Raw genomic sequence first — 16,566 nt, 5'->3', positions numbered from 1 at the left:
CGGGGGCTTCGCCCCCTGGACCCCCACCAGAGGCCCTTGGCGGCCCCCGGGCCCCCAGCCTAGTGATGCTCGCTTCGCTCATAGCCCCCTCGTCGGGGAATGTAGCCCCCGCGTCGGGAAGATCCTGGCGCCACCCCTGCCGTTTAACACCCATACGCGAATCCTGGGCGAATATCTACTAGGCCTATTCTAGGCCTACCTAGCTAGGCTTAGGCTAGGGCCTAGCCCAAAGAAAAATAAGCTAAATAGGCCTAGCTAGGCCCCTAGGCTAGTTATTTAATTTTGGCCCTAATTAATAGCGATATACAGTACTATGCGGCGACTATAATAGGCTAGGCCTAACCTTTTAGCTTAGCTGACTAGGCCTATGCAACTAGTTTTTAAAATTGGTACCAACTCACCTCACGCCCAGCCAGGCGGCAAAGGCCGCATCACTTAGACCTAGGCTAGGCCTTCTAGGCCTAGAATAGAAGACACCGACAACAAATTAAAAGACATGCCTCTAGGACCTAAAATTATTTATAAATTTGGTGAAACAGAATTTAACCATTTAATTATTTTGTTTTATATAAATTGTAGCCTTAAGGATTGACAGAAAATAAACTTAGATAGGGGTCAATCGGTTGATTTTACTTCCCTCTTTTTAGTGTAAAATGGCCTTAAGGGTAATATAATAAATTCCCCTTAGCACAGCGATTGTGGTATGAAAACGTTAAGGGGAAAGACAAAAAGGGTTATATCTGCCATTTTACCTACAAAATAAAAAAGTTTGTATCCTAATTGGAATCATTAACATATATGTTGAAACGCAAAAAAGAATATATTTAGCCGATATTTTGGTTTAAAACGGTTGGAATACCATCTTTCCCACTACACCTGTACAAACAATTTGCATAACAACGCCGACATACCACCAACGATGAGATATAAATTCTTTTCTAAACACGTAACGAAGAGAACTATAATTCCTTTTTTTCTGACATTCAATTGTTAGTCATTCGCGGCGGTCAACGCACCACACTGTTGAATTTTGATGTTGTTAATCTTTTACATTATATTATCCTAAATTAACCTGACTCTCTAAATATCTCTCTTTCAAAATAAAAGAAAAGCATTTTATATTTATTTTAAAAAAAAAGAAATCCGTAGAGATTCGAACCCCAGCCAGTAGAGCTGAGAGAATTCAATCCAAACGATAGTTACTAGAGCACTACCCGTTATGCCACAATGTACAAGAGTAATAAAAGGTGACAATAGTATAGTCTTATACGCGCTTCATATTACGTCATTCTAATCGTTACGTCATAAATTTGCATATTCATGACGTAATTTTGAGGAAACGAATCTAGTTTTAACCTTGCTATTAACCAGAGGGCCGGGTAGCTCAGTTGGTAGAGCGTCGTGGAACACGATTATCGTGGGTTCAAACCCCATGCCGGTCGGTGGAAAAGAGTTAAAGCTATGCGAGCTTCTGTGTTTGGGGTTCACAGATTTAAACGTCCCCCTTTCCACCACACATTATGAGGCAATAACATCAAAGCATCTGATGTGTGGTACCCCCAAGGCTGTGAGAGAGCCTTACCGTGCTAGAGGCAAGGGAGCACACCATCATTTTTTTTGGCTTCCCGCCTCTTTCCGATCTCGTAAATTTTATGTTTGGCGCCCTCAATTTTAAGAACACCTTAGTTATGTCAGAAAATTAGGAACAAGTAAATAGAAATGTGTAAAGATGCCGATGCCTAGCCTGGCTAGTGTATTCTCTCTATTTATTTAAATACATATGCATTATTGTAATAAATAATTTCACAATTTTGTTTGAAATTGAATTATTAACTTTGAACAAACGAACATTATTCGAAACCATGTACTACATTTTACTGTGTTTGATCATGAATAAATGAAATGAATTAAGTGAATAATTGATCATGAAAAATCAAAACAACTGATACAATGAATTAAATGATGAACAACAGCAGCCATCCAACCAACCTATTGATTGCTACTCCTATACAAATATTGATCAGTTGGTATGCCGTGCGTTATTATGCAAATGAGTTGGTGCAGGTGTAGTGGGGAAGGTGGTATTGTTATTCATTGCGGTCAACACGCCACACTGTTGAATGTTGATATTGTTGATTATTCAAATCTTGTAAGAAAAACTATTTCTCCGGGCGGGAACCTAGCAGATCCCCTCATTTAGTTTGAAAGAAATCTCGAAAAGAAATCCATCTGGAAAAGATCTACACACATGTTCTAGCTATTCCAAATCCATTATAAAAATAATACCATTTATAATGCAAATGGCGAATGTAAAAAAAAAAACAGACGTTAAGGCGAAATCGCAAAATTATATTTGTTGACAAATGTTATGGACATTTTAATTCACGTTCATTCCCCTGATATAGTATAGTTTAAACTACACACTGTTCTAGCTATTCCAAATCCAGTATGAATTATAATACCATTTATAATGCGATGTAGGCCTAGGCCTAAATGGCGAATGTTAAAAAAACAGACGTTAAGGCGAAATAGTAAAATTATATTTGTTGACAAATTTTATTGAAATTTTAATTCACGACTGCTTTAATCTCACTCTTCCCTGATATAGTGTAGTCAAAACTACTATCACACATGTTCTAGCTATTCTAAATCCACTAAAAAATAATAATACCATTTATAATTTGCAATGTAAATGGCGAATGTTAAAAAAACAGACGTTAAGGCGAAATAGTAAAAAGAGCTGTCCCCAATTAAACGAGGGGTTCTACTATAATATAAATGTAGGCCTACACTATAATAGCTTATGAGAAGAAAAATTTACTACACAAATGTTATAATGTAAAAGAAAAATACTAGTATCAAGTTTTTTTTTTAAAATAACTTAGGCGCACTTTTAGTAAAAAAAATGTTGTAAATGTATAGTAGAACCATAGGCATCATATTTTGAAAGATAAAAAATGTCCAAATCATCTAAAATTCTAGTAAATTACCCAATTTTTTTACTAAAGATAAATAAATACATATAGAATTATTGTACCAAATTTGAACAAAATTGAAGTTGGTTAAGTATTTTTCCACGATGGTTTTTGAATGATGTTTTTACAGTTTTATTTTATCCAAATAATACTAATTAATTTCTATCACTAATAAAAATCTAACTTTTCGATATACTGTATTACAATTTTGGAATTAAATACTCTTTTATGAGTGGAACACACTTTTATGCTATTAAATATTAAAATGTAATGTAATTATTAGTCATTAATTAGATATTACTTAACTTTTTTTCCCCGTTATTTGAAACCTACGCGAAATAATAAGAGAGGACGCTGTTTTACTGGTAATAGATATGGTTATTATGTGTTGCATTCTTCCGCTCGAGTATTCTTTAACCCCACAGACTACATCGCCCAGATAAATAGCGAGATCCTAAATATTTTTGTATTCTTATAATTATACTATAGGAAAGATGATTCCATTTTGCTAAAGGAACCTTTAGAAATACAATAGCTTTATTTATTCGCCGTGGTTAAGATTCCGGCACCGGAACTCAACTGCCCACCGTTAGGGAATCCGACACGCTATTGCGCATGCCCAGAGCTCTGGGAAGTGAATTATAGCTTGCACTAATAGTGCCACACCACACCATGGAGAGTCGGAGTGTTATAGGGATTTACTGTAGCCTAGATAGTCGTTGCGCGGGGGAGAGAGCGATGGGATGAAACTTGGCCTATGTCATACATGAATTAATAATAATTATAATGATATTAATAAGTATCAGTATCTATCTAAGATTTAAGAATCGTAATGCTGTTTTTAGCGTTGCGACCCTGACTTCCCGAACAGTTTTTTCACATCCACGCGGTGGCTGCCGTCAACAAATCAACTTGTGATTGCATTTTGTTATGTACAGTATAATGCGTTATGAAAAATCATAAAACTAGTCATGTAATTATATAATTCATAATGATATGAAGTTTATATATGAATGAAGCAACCACTTTTTAATTACAAAATAAATACTATAGGCCCACTGGTCACGTCTAACTGGTAGCCCTAGCCTAGATTAGTGGATCCCATATTAGTAGGCATCTAGGCTAGTTAATCATTAATTAATAAAAAAGGGACAGAAATTACAGATCAAGACATGATTTTGATGAGGATTGAAGAATTTTATGAAGAACTCTATCAAAGCAGCCAGTCAGTGGACCTTCAAGTATCCATATACTCGGAAGAAATTCCAGACATCACATATTGGGAGGTGCAGCATGCAGTCAAAAACATGAAACGAGGGAAAGCACCAGGACCAGATAACATTTCAATTGACACAATCGAAGAGGGGGAGGACGTCATTGCTAAGGAGCTGGCGAAGCTATACACAGCTTGCTTACATCAGGGGAAAGTGCCAGAGAAGTGGAAAGAATCTAACATGATCATCCTTTTTAAGAAAGGGGACAAGAGGGATCTCAAAAACTACAGACCTATTAGTCTTCTTTCAAACATATACAAGTTGTTTACAAGAATCCTGACAAATCGAATGGAAAATTTACTTGATAGCCACCAACCCAGAGAACAAGCAGGGTTTAGGAGTGGTTTTTCTACCATGGATCATATTCATACACTGAACCAGCTCAAAGAAAAATGCCAAGAATACAACAAACCACTTTGTATGGCCTTCATAGACTATGAAAAGGCATTTGATTCGGTGGAGACACAGTCAGTTCTAAAAGCTCTGCAAGATCAGGGAATTCATTATAAGTACATTAACCTACTCAAAGACATCTACACCAACTGCACTACCACAGCTACGATGCACAAACCAAGCGAGAAAATCCACATAAAGAAGGGTGTCCGACAAGGCGATACAATTTCACCTAAACTGTTTACAGCTTGTTTGGAAGGCATATTTCGCTCACTGGAATGGGAGGATAAAGGAGTGAATATCAATGGAGAAAAATTTAATCATTTGAGGTTTGCAGATGACATTGTTGTCCTAGGAGAGCAAATCAGTGAAGTGGAGGATATGCTTAAAGACCTTGCAAATGCCAGCAAATGCTGTGGATTGAAAATGAATATGAAGAAAACAAAAGTTATGGCAAATTCCATGGTACCTCATGGTTCTATGACTGTTAATGGCAATAAAATTGATGAAGTAAATGAATATATCTATCTGGGGCAGAGATTTAGCCTGAGAGAAAAGAATCAAGAACAGGAGATAAAGAGGAGAATCAGATTGGGCTGGTGCCAATATGGTAAACTGAGCAACATCATGAGAGGGGAAATACCGTTAAGCCTAAAAAGAAAGGTCTTTAATCAATGCGTGTTACCAACCATGACATATGGAGCTGCGACCTGGGCACTGTCAAATAAAATGGAAAAGTAAATAGCAGCAGCACAGCACAACATGGAAAGAAATATGCTCGGAATCACATATAAAGACAGAAAAACAAATGAATGGGTGAGAAAACAAACACAAGTTCAAGACATTATAAGAACTATCAAATTAAGTAAGTGGAAGTGGGCTGGACATATCAGTAGGAGAAGAGACAATAGATGGACTTCGCTAATGACATCATGGAGACCGATGGATGGGAGTAGAAATAGAGGAAGACAAAGAGTGAGATGGCGAGATGAAATAGACAAGTATTGGGGTACAGTGCAGTGGCAGGGAGCAGCTAGAGATCGTGCACTGTGGCAGAAACATGCTGAGGCTTTCGTCCAGCAGTGGACTGACAACGGCTGATGATGAGGCTAGTTCGCCGTGTGGCGCAGCTATGAAATGATCCATCGCTGTTGATAAGTACTTAAGTATAGAGTCGCCGATTACCTCGCTCTGGGCATGCGCAATAGCGTGTCGGATTCCCTAACGATGGGCAGTTGAGTTCCGGTGCCGGAATCCTAACCACGGCGTTATTTATTTGCAGTTTATTCAACATTAAACGGAAACTAAATATCTAAATAAATAAAGTATAGACATAATGAATTAAATTAATAAGTACTTTTAGTACGAGAAAATGTATTAACAATGGGCAAAATGTGTAGCATTGATGCCATAAAAAATAAATTGACGAGTATCGGTAAATATGTAGGCTTAGCTCGTGGTTCAGTGTGTAGCGGAGGAAATTCACTTTAGCTGCGTATCCTTATTACCACAACGCGAGAGAAATTGGCCTAACGGGTAGGCCTAGGACTTGCAGTGTGGGGGGCCTAGAAAGTCAAGCAGAGTGCCTCGGCCAACCTACGTTCCCCTAGTAGGTAGAATGTTAATTTAGACCAGGCCATTTTTAAATAGGGCTGTATAGCGGAAATAGTTCTGGTGGTTCTACTTATATTTATTTGTATTAAATGATTTACCAAATCCTATACTTATACTACCTTAACAGAAAAATTAGTAATAAACTAATAATTACTTCTACGGGAAAATATTTTATATCGACGGGGCAAAAAATATCTGCATTCTTAAACAATAAGTTGACGAGTCTCAAAAAGTGTGGGTCCACCCCTAGGCCTATTTAAGTGTTTTTTTGCACGAACCTCCTGCGGGGAAGTTTGATTTCGGCCTAGCCTAGGCCTAGGCCTATCCGTTGTATTGTATTGTATAGCAATACACTTTTTATACTTAGCTAGGCCTAGGCCCCTAGCTAGTAGTTTTTTTATTGGAATGTGGAAGGATGTCTTCGTATCAAATTAGCTTTGGATACAAATTGTTTTTTTAAGGTAAAGTGGTTGCAACAATAGAATAGGCCTAGGCCTAGGCTAGGCCTAGGCCTAATCATAATAATAGGCCTAGGCCTAGTATTAGCTCTAGGCCTACTAGGCCTATAGTCTATTATAGCTCTAGCCTAGGCCTAGTTAGGCTAGCTATAGGCCTATATGACAGATCTGTTTTCTTCTTCTTTCTTTTATGGGAATGGGTTAGGCCTAAAGGCCTAGCTAGGCTAGTATTATTACTATAAAGGCTATATCGTTAGTCTAGTATCAAGCTAGCCTAGGCCGAAGACCCTATATTCAATTAGGCCTAGCTTAGATATCAATTGGTTTTTCTGTAGACAGCTTTCATTCTAAAAACTAGGAAATGTAATTTTGGTTTAAGGTTTATTTTTTTTTAGGCCCAGCAGGCTATAGCCTACATGCTGGGACCTATCATCCTAGTATTGGCCTAGCCTATATACCAATACCTAATAAATACAGTACAATCTATCCGCATGTCCTATATTAAACACCAAACCAAAGACTATTCAGGGTTATATGTAACAAATACGATGTAAATAGGCCTATATGCTTTTTATAAATCAACTTCAGTTCCAAAAAGTCAATATTTATATAGTTAAAAACAAGGAATATTTAAATAACGCTAACTGTTACGCCGTACACATCTTTTGATCGATTCAATAAGCAATATTTTATAATTCGAGATCTGTGCTGACTTGTCTGTGTTCTTGGGTGATTCTTCAGACAAGACATAAAGTTGTTGGTCACTGTCTGTACGACCTAATAATTAATAATTAATTAAAAAATTAGTAGAATTGTTATTGTTTCTTCAGAAGAAAAAAATCTCAAAATGACCAACAGAAGACGACTGGATATGTGTTTTGAAGCATCGCATATTAGAAGACAAGACCCAGATGGACATTTACTGTATTCTATTTGAAGGAAAAGGTAATCTTATAATAGGCTTACTAATATTTTATGCAGTGTAGTGAAATTCAGGCATCACTGCATCAGTGGAAAATTCAGAATGTTAACACCAGACCATGATTTACTGGCTAATTGTTAAAAAGTGATATATTGTGATATATGCAGTAGTTATTTGAAAAAAACCATAAATCATTAATTAAAAATACTGTTGTAGCCAATGGCGCAATTGCAGATAATTCTTCTTTTTATAAAAAAAAAGTGCAAAAAAGAATTATAAGGCTTCCATTTCAGCAGGGCTTGATTTTTGTTTTTGTTGTGACTAGCCCACTGGGCAAGATAACTTAACTTAATTATATTAAGCCTATAGTTTAAGTAAATGCTAAATTAAATTATAAATAAACAACTATAAAATAAAATTATTTTTAATTTACACTAAAATATGTTTTAATGTTAATAATAAATTAAGTACAAAGTACTGTAAAATATTTCATCCCAATTGTTAATTAACTTAATCAACGGGTAAGTATAATGTTCCCTTAGGTTGCTTTCTTGGATATTGGAGAAGTTACTGTAGAAGGTCCAGCGGTTGTATACATTTCATAATGGCTTCAGTCCTGCTATCGGAATGTTTGGTACTTCAGGACTAACAATTCAGGATAATGTAATTCACCACACAGTTGGAGCAGGTAAGCAATGCCAAAATACTTCTCTTTCCCTTATATAGTAACTTACATTTTAGATTAATCTGCTGTTCTGTCTTTCCTGGTACATATCAAGACCGCTACAATGCTGAGGATATATCGTGGCCAGCAGGTATTGAAATTGAGAGCTCCAGAGATGTCATCCTACAAGACAACACTGTGGTAGGCTCTGAGATGGTGCTGTACCATGTCAGTGGGGAGATTGTGACGTTGAAAGTCAATGGAGCAACAACGAAGGCCATACTTCTTTGCACGGTGTTCATGACGAGGGATGGTCAGAGAGACTGCACACAGATTGCCAATTTCTTCATCTGGAAGAATTGGGATTATGGAGTCTTTTTCCAAATTTCGAGTTCCGTTGTAAATGACTGATCTTGTTCTTGCTGACAACAACATCGGGGTGATGCCATTTGTCATTGAGCCATCTTCTCTTAGTCATGAAGCTGTTGATAAGTATGTGTGAGAATGGACGTTTATAATTGGTACAAGCCTGTTCTTTGATTGCGATGAGTTACAGGTAGGTTCAGTAAGATTTAACATTAAATAGCATGTTACAAACCGAATACTGTATATATTATGTAATTATGATGAATTAGATTAGATAATGTATAAATGTAAAAATCATAATGAATGAAACAATGTTAATGACGATGAAATAAAAGTGGGAAACCAAAAAAAAAAGGAAAAGATATAAACAGTTTCAATAAATATGAACATTTTTATTATTCATTTTAAAAGATGTTTTTTTTTTTTTCTGTATTTCAATTTTTATTATATTTTCATTTTGGGGAACTCTATTTTGCATTCTGTCAAATAAAATCAATGTATAGATATTATACAGTATATGCATACTTGACTTTCACTCGAAAGGAAATTTGTCAAAGGACTTTCTTACTCTTCTACCTCCTTTTTCTTAACGTGTACTGATAATGCCATTCCATTGTGTAATCAGTTACGTAATTTATAAATTCTGATTAAAATATTACATTTTTCCATTAACATTTGCATGTAAATATTTCAGAATCAACCGGAGAATGCAGGTCAAAGTGCAAAACAGTGTGCACCTCGTCCAGAGAACGGAAATGCTGGATTCGTGTGGGTAAATTTCATGTAATGGTGCTCAATTTTTTCAATTTCATGGTATACATAATTACCCAGCTATTGCTGGAAGCACAAGATTGCAAGGTATGTAAAAGCATGACATAATCTGGTCCTTACTTGGACAAACCTATAGTCCTTTACTTCGACAAACCAACAACTGCCATTGTTTGAGTTCTATTGCAGGAAACGCATACTCATACTGTTTACACATGAAGCTGAATGCTTATAGGTACAAAGAAGGTAACAGTCAGAGACAAGAACAGGGTTTACATACATATACCTAATTTAGGGTAAGTACTAATAGTATTTATCCTATATATCTACGGACCACTTGCATTTATCCAAGTTACGTTATTGTAAATCATTGTGTATCTTTACTTGCTAATTGCATTATTTTCATCAACCTAGTACACTTACTGTACCTACAATACTTTTCATTTAATCTTAACACTACAGTAAAGTTAAAAAGACCCCCTTCCCTACGTTTTTTAGATCTAATTTAAGGTCACAAACTACAATTAATGTAAAAATAAATATTATATGGTAACTTTTTTGTCTTTAAATGGTTAAAAATGTGAAAAATAAGTTGATTCTAGTAATTTTAGCGGCCCGCTATAAATCCCAAAATGCATTGCGTGCGGATTGATATTTTTGTTTTTCTTCTGTAATTCACCCACTTTTTGATTGATCGTGAGGCCAAAACAAATGGAAGACTCATAAATTTTCACCGAAAATACCAGGTTTTCCCCATTTTGTATCAACGGTGTCTGGCAAATATAGAAAGACAATTATTGCAGCAACTATACAACGTCAGGCTAGGTATATAACTAGCATACGATATTCGTACGTTACCGATGTTTACCGGCTAGGCCTACAAAACTCAGCCTAGCTAGGCTAGACTGCCCACGAGAGGTCATTCGCCGCGAGCTACATTCTCACTTTTTATCATAATTTACCATAAAACGTACATTTTAGACAAGGAGTGACCTTGTTTAATGTTTTTAAAGTAATATATATGTATTATTTTTACAAAACGTCACAAATTGAAGGGAAAGGGTCTTTAATCCTTCTGAGTGCGTGGAGATGGATTGTGATGCATTTTAAGAATGCAATGATCAGAGACGAAGATGGTGGAATTCTAGTAGGATCACGGCCTGGTTATGTTATTCCTGATTCTGCATACGAGTGGGATAGAGATCCGAGACGTTGACTTAGAATTATAGGATTATAGAATTCCAAACATGATGGTTACAGACATCAATGGTAGTAAAATCTTTTATCTAATCTGCTCTTTTCATTAAGGTATCATTGGTACAGAAGACTGCATATGGCATGAATCTTGGCAGGCTTTTGAATGCTATGACTACGATTACGCTATGTTGATTATTGAAAGTCTTGATCCTGAAACAAGAATTACGACGTCTTCACCAATCGTCATTGTGTTCCAGAAGATCCAAATAGACCAGACGATCAGTTCATGACTCCAGCATTTATGGCGAGAACTATTTTGATCGCGATTGGCAGACTCTTTGGATACTTATACGTGGTATTGACCCAATTGACATCATCACTACACCGGTTATAATGGTTGACGTTGGTGTGGCTTCTGTTGATGTTGATGACTTCTATGAAGAAGATCTTGTTAACAATCTTGCCAGTTTGGTATATATAATACAGTAAGTAAATAGCTTTCTTTAACCATATTAAAGTATCACATAATCAATCCAGATTTCTTCTTTTTTCAGTTTTATATGTTTAGAAATGAGTTGAATTTTATTTCATTGCCTATTCTTTTAATATCTAAACAATAATTAATATTTCTTCCTTACAGGCAATTCAACCCTAGAACATGATGAGTTAGTTAACCTTCAAGCAGAAATTGTTAATGCAGCACAAACCGGTACTTTGTACGAGAGTCTTGAAGTTGAGGTTATTAGCAATGACCGATCCTTCTCCCCCAGCCGCAGACCCAACAAGGGGTGTGAGAGCAACAAATACAACAGGAGGTCCAAGTACAGGCAATAAAACGTAAGTCACATTTAAGAAGTAATGATTTGAAGTAGAGTTTTCTGTAAACTGGCTTGTATCGTCTTGTCCAAAGTCTTAAATTGTATTCTCATGTGTGGCTTGTAACGAACATAACCATAATGCCTATATCATTACAAAACAACATAACTAATTGGTTCACAGGTATTCTGAGAAGCAAGCTGAAGAAGAGGCATCTAGTGACCCAGGAGTAGAAATCATCTATCAATTCTCAAGCACAATGAGTATACGTTTATAACGGCTGATGCTATTTGAGATTCAACCTTGCATCTCTATATTGGATACCAGTGTAGATTTAACACAATTCTTTCTAAACTCCAATATAGGCTATCAAGCTGTGGTAATACACCATAGGTTTGATACAAATATTCTACGAAAAAAAAGGAATTATTCAATGATTTTTACAGGGTGAAATTGTGCAAAATCTGGGACATTCTTCACATCCATGGAAAATGCCCAGGAGTATCTGATGCAGAGCTCGTCAGCAACAACACTGTAGATATAATCCATGGCTGGGCCAACTTCACTGATCTTGCCATTAATCTGTCGGGAAGTGGTTACTTCTTTAAATTCAGCATTGTTTATTCCAACTCATCCACGCTAGAAGGTATCAACTCAACAGAGTTTTCTGTCATTGAGGGTGTTTTCCACATATCAATCGCAGATCAACACTAAAAGTTGTTGAGAAATTTGATGTTCAGTTTAATCTAATTGAAGATTTTACAATGGATATTGCAGAACATCTGGATTCCAAGGTTGGTGATTTTTAAATTAGTTATAAGTCATTTTCAAATTGTCAATGCAGTTTTTCTCTCTAATTAACCATCCATCTTCTATTTAATACTGCATTATAATTCTAAAATCACCATCAATTGTAGACTAGTGTATCCAATCTAAGAGCAACTTCTTTTTGAAGATTACATGTTCATACATGCATACATACTGTACATTAATTAAACAAATATCCAGTCAAATGTGTGTACAACAGGGTCATTGTTTAGAAATTGAGCAACGCATTGCTTTTTCGACCTTTGACATCCATTGACAGTTTTCATTTGAGCACCCACAGCGCCTTAAACTTCTCACTAAAGCTTTTCTGGTAGCTACTTAAAATCTATCCGTTTTAAAAGCAGGTATTTTGAGTCTCTAAGATGAGGAGTGCCATAATCTGTCTTCATATACAAAATGAAGTTTGTAATTGTTAAATATACAGTATATGTTGACATAGTGTGGACACCTTCTTCATCTAGACTCCGATATCCCAGCTCAAAGAGCTCTATGCGAGGAAACAAACAATGAGAAAAGTTAAGAAACTAAGAGGACGACCCAAAATCACATCAAAATTATAGAAAATGAAAAAACGAAAATAAACAAGTCTATGCACACTTTGGACAATAATCGCTCTGATTGGGGAAGTCTTGTTAAGTGCGCTATGTCGCAAGATGTTCAGCGTTCGTGATAGTGATATGTTTGCGGTACAGAACGATCACAGCATGTTGATTGAAATGTGGAGAAAAACGCAACCGTTCTTTTCATATTGATTTCATCATGCAACAATATGTCAAATAATTTGACCATACACCTACCGTGTATACGTTTATGTACTGTATGTAAGGTTTTTTTTAATATTGTGAGTTATATTAAATATTTGTGTTTCTTTGTAGAGCACAATTTTCTAAAATAGAGAACATGGCACTGCCTGAGAAGGTACCTTAAGTTAAAATGTCAGACTATGCGAATGACAGTGGTGGCGCCAGGATTTGCCCGACGGGGGGGCCGAATTCCCCGACGGGGGGGCCGAATTCCTCGAGCGGGTAGGGGGAGGGGCCGTACGCGCGAAAGAGGGGGGTGGGTTTGGGAGGGGGTATCCCCCTCCTGAGCCTCAGAAAATTTTGAAAAAATAGATGCTTACACACTGTTTAATAGGCTAGAGCAACTAGTTTCCATTACATTTAATAACAATGTTACATAATGTAAATTTAAATAAATCCTTCCTAAATACTCTAATACAGATCTTTTTCGACGAACTAATAATAAACTTTGATCGAAAAACACTTCAAACGAAATGAACATTTGGTAATGCGGCACTCCGAAAATGCCTCGATAGTGCATGTGTTTAGTGTACGACTGTGCTTTGGTGGTCTGTTAACCTCAGATATATACCCTATAGCCGGGTGAATAACTCAATGTAATTTAGTATACAATGATTGCTGTAATCGCCGTGTCTATAACACAAATCAATAAAATGCCAAATCACCACACACGTTTTTTCGGCCGTGTACATAGAACAAGACATTTCATGTTTATGTTATGTCTATGAAATAATAATAAAAGAACATCATGTTTCTCGTTTTTTATTGTTTATACTGCATACCATTATATAAAAAATCTTCATACGCGAGAAAAAAGTTCACGATATTACACTCTACTCTGTACGGGGGTGTAAATATACAGGTCCACGCTAACGCTTGCACACGGACCAGGGCGGAAAATGGTGTATTTTTGGAGAGTGATGACGTCAGCATTCACACGAGGAGCGAGCTAAGACAACGTGATGCTGGTAGTGGGAGTGCATGTGTTTTGAAAATAACTCGGTTGTGGGTATTTTCCGAAGATTTTAAATCACGTTTTCTTTTTAAACTCTTGAATTCATAAATAGTAATTAAACTCTTAGCTCTTTCACTTAAGTAGGCCTATTTACACAACTATAGCTCTAGCCTACTCTTCTTAATTAAAAGAGTCAAGTGCGTCGAATCTGCGTTTAGCGACGGTCGCGGGTTTGGTGCATCTTTTTTTCCCCTTTAGAATTAAGGTGGGTGGCTAGCCACCCTATTCACCCCCTAGATCGAGATTTATGCGCGAAAAGAAACGTGATCAGACCCTGTTTTATGGTTCGGGCCAACCGCTTCCTCTTTCCCAATCGAACCCCCACCCAAACCCCTTTAATCGACAGCGAACATACACGCGGTACACCAATGGTTATTGGTAAATTGAAACAATTCGTAAACTCAACCGTGAGAACATAACTCGTACCTTTATCCCTGTATGAACGTACGTCGATGCGTAGTTGCAAATGAATCTCCGATTTTCGCCTGGAATCTGGAAAATACACATTTTGGTCCCTGGATGTAATATGATACAGCCCAGATATGTCGACGCGTATACCGCAGTGAGCCGGCCGGGCCATGAAAGATTCGTACAAAGAGACACCGCCAGACAAATGCGTACCACATACTGTTTACTTCGCTGTCAGTGTATCGTATGTACGTCAAAAATAGAATGCCGCAGTTACTTACAATATATAGTAGTACACTTAATAATGGTTTTATTTTTTACCAGAAAAGAAATGATCATATTTTTCTCCCCGACAATAAGGCCAATACTCCCCGACAGGGGGGCCAGCTTTCCCCGACGGGGGGGGGGGGCTGCCCCCCCTCCCCTGGTCCCCCGCTGGCGCCACCACTGGCGAATGAATCTAAGTAAGAAGAATGCTAGCAGTGGATCTAATCAACTATTGTAAGTATTAAGCCTAAGAAATAAATATTTAGAATATTTATTCTTTGTGTTGAAGTATACAGTGCCAGTAACTACTGTTTATGTGTACACTAAACTGTTTGCCAGTCCAAACTTCTAGCTTTAGCTCTCTTTATTTGCCTTCTTTCCTTCTTTGGAAACTTAAGATTATATAATCGTTGGGAAAACTAACATTATCAGCTCTATCACTCATTATTTCTGGTCATTAATTTTTAATTAATAAACAATTTATTGAATCATGGCAATGATTGTTATTAGATTGAGAGAAAATAATTATAAATAGACCACCATGGTTCCTTAGGCAGGATGCTTTACTCTCATTGCCTTATTCTTCGGATGAGATGTAAAGCCGTTGGTCCTGTGTACTTAACAGTGCACATTAAAGAACGTGGTACACTGTTTGAAAAAAGTAGGGGATTGTCTCCCGGTGTGCTGATCTGGTAGGCGCTGCACTGCTGGCTGTCGAGGGTCCGTGGAGGGCCTAATCCGAATTTCCTCAGTTTCCAGTAAAGCTTGAGGACCAGAATAATACATTATAATAACACAGGTTGTGTTAAAATACTTCTATAAAGGAACATTCTTACATTGGAAAGTGTTAGTTCTGTAATTGTAACTTTTTTTTCCCTGAGGTTTTTGTCTGGCACTTATTCATTCGATAGTGACACTTATTTATTTGTTTCAGATTTTTATGAGCCACATTATTCAGTTGCTTTCTTGGATATTGGAGAAGTTACTGTAGAAAGTCCATCGTTTGTACGTGAATATACATTTCATAATGGCTTCAGTCCTGCTATCGGGATGCAATTCAGGATAATGTAATTCACCACACAGTTGGAGCAGGTAAGCAATACCAAAATACTTCTCTTTTCCTTATATAGTAACTTACATTTTAGATTTTAGACAACAACATCGGGGTGATGCCATTTGTCATTGGGCCATCTTCTCTTAGTCATGAAGCTGTTGATAAGTATGTGTGAGAATGTAGTCATCGTTTATAATTGGTACAAGCCTGTTCTTTGATTGCGATATAAGAATATAAACATTTGTAGCATGTTACAAACCGAATACTGTAATTAAGCAATTATGATGAATTAGATTAGATAATGTATAAATGTAAAAATCATAATGAATGGAACAATGTTAATGACGATGAAATAAAAGTGGGAAACCCAAAAAAGATATAAACATTTTCAATAAATATGAACATTTTTATTATATATTCATTTTAAAAGATTTTATTTCTGTTTTTCAAATGTTATTATTTTGTCAGTTTGGGGAACTATATTTTGCATTCTGTCAAATAAAATCAATGTATAGATATTATATATGCATACTTGACTTTCATAAGGAAATTTGTCAAAGGACTTTCTTACTCTTCTACCTTCTTTTTCTTAACGTGTACTGATAATGCCATTCCATTGTGTAATCAGTCACGTAATTTATAAATTCTGATTAAAATATTACATTTTCCCATTAAAATTTTCATGTAAATATTTCAGAATCAACCGGAGAATGCAGGTCAAAGTGCAAAACAGTGTGCACCTTG

The 16,566-nt window shown here is 36.4% G+C and overlaps 1 protein-coding gene across 1 annotated transcript; it reads left to right on the top strand.

The window, feature by feature from the left end:
- Positions 1–8,235: 8,235 nt before the first annotated feature.
- Positions 8,236–8,799, top strand: LOC144855167 (fibrocystin-L-like). The gene is made up of 2 exons (XM_078712984.1): positions 8,236–8,324; positions 8,416–8,799. Exons 1-2 carry the CDS (start codon positions 8,264–8,266, stop codon positions 8,709–8,711), a joined length of 357 nt encoding a protein of 118 aa, XP_078569110.1. The 5' UTR covers positions 8,236–8,263; the 3' UTR covers positions 8,712–8,799.
- The last annotated feature ends 7,767 nt before the right edge of the window (positions 8,800–16,566 follow it).

Source organism: Antedon bifida, chromosome 11 (genome assembly GCF_963402885.1).
Source record: "Antedon bifida chromosome 11, ecAntBifi1.1, whole genome shotgun sequence".
NCBI classification, from domain to species: domain Eukaryota; kingdom Metazoa; phylum Echinodermata; class Crinoidea; order Comatulida; family Antedonidae; genus Antedon; species Antedon bifida.
The sequence above is the reverse complement of the archived record's forward strand: the minus strand, read 5'-3'. Positions and strand labels throughout refer to the sequence as shown.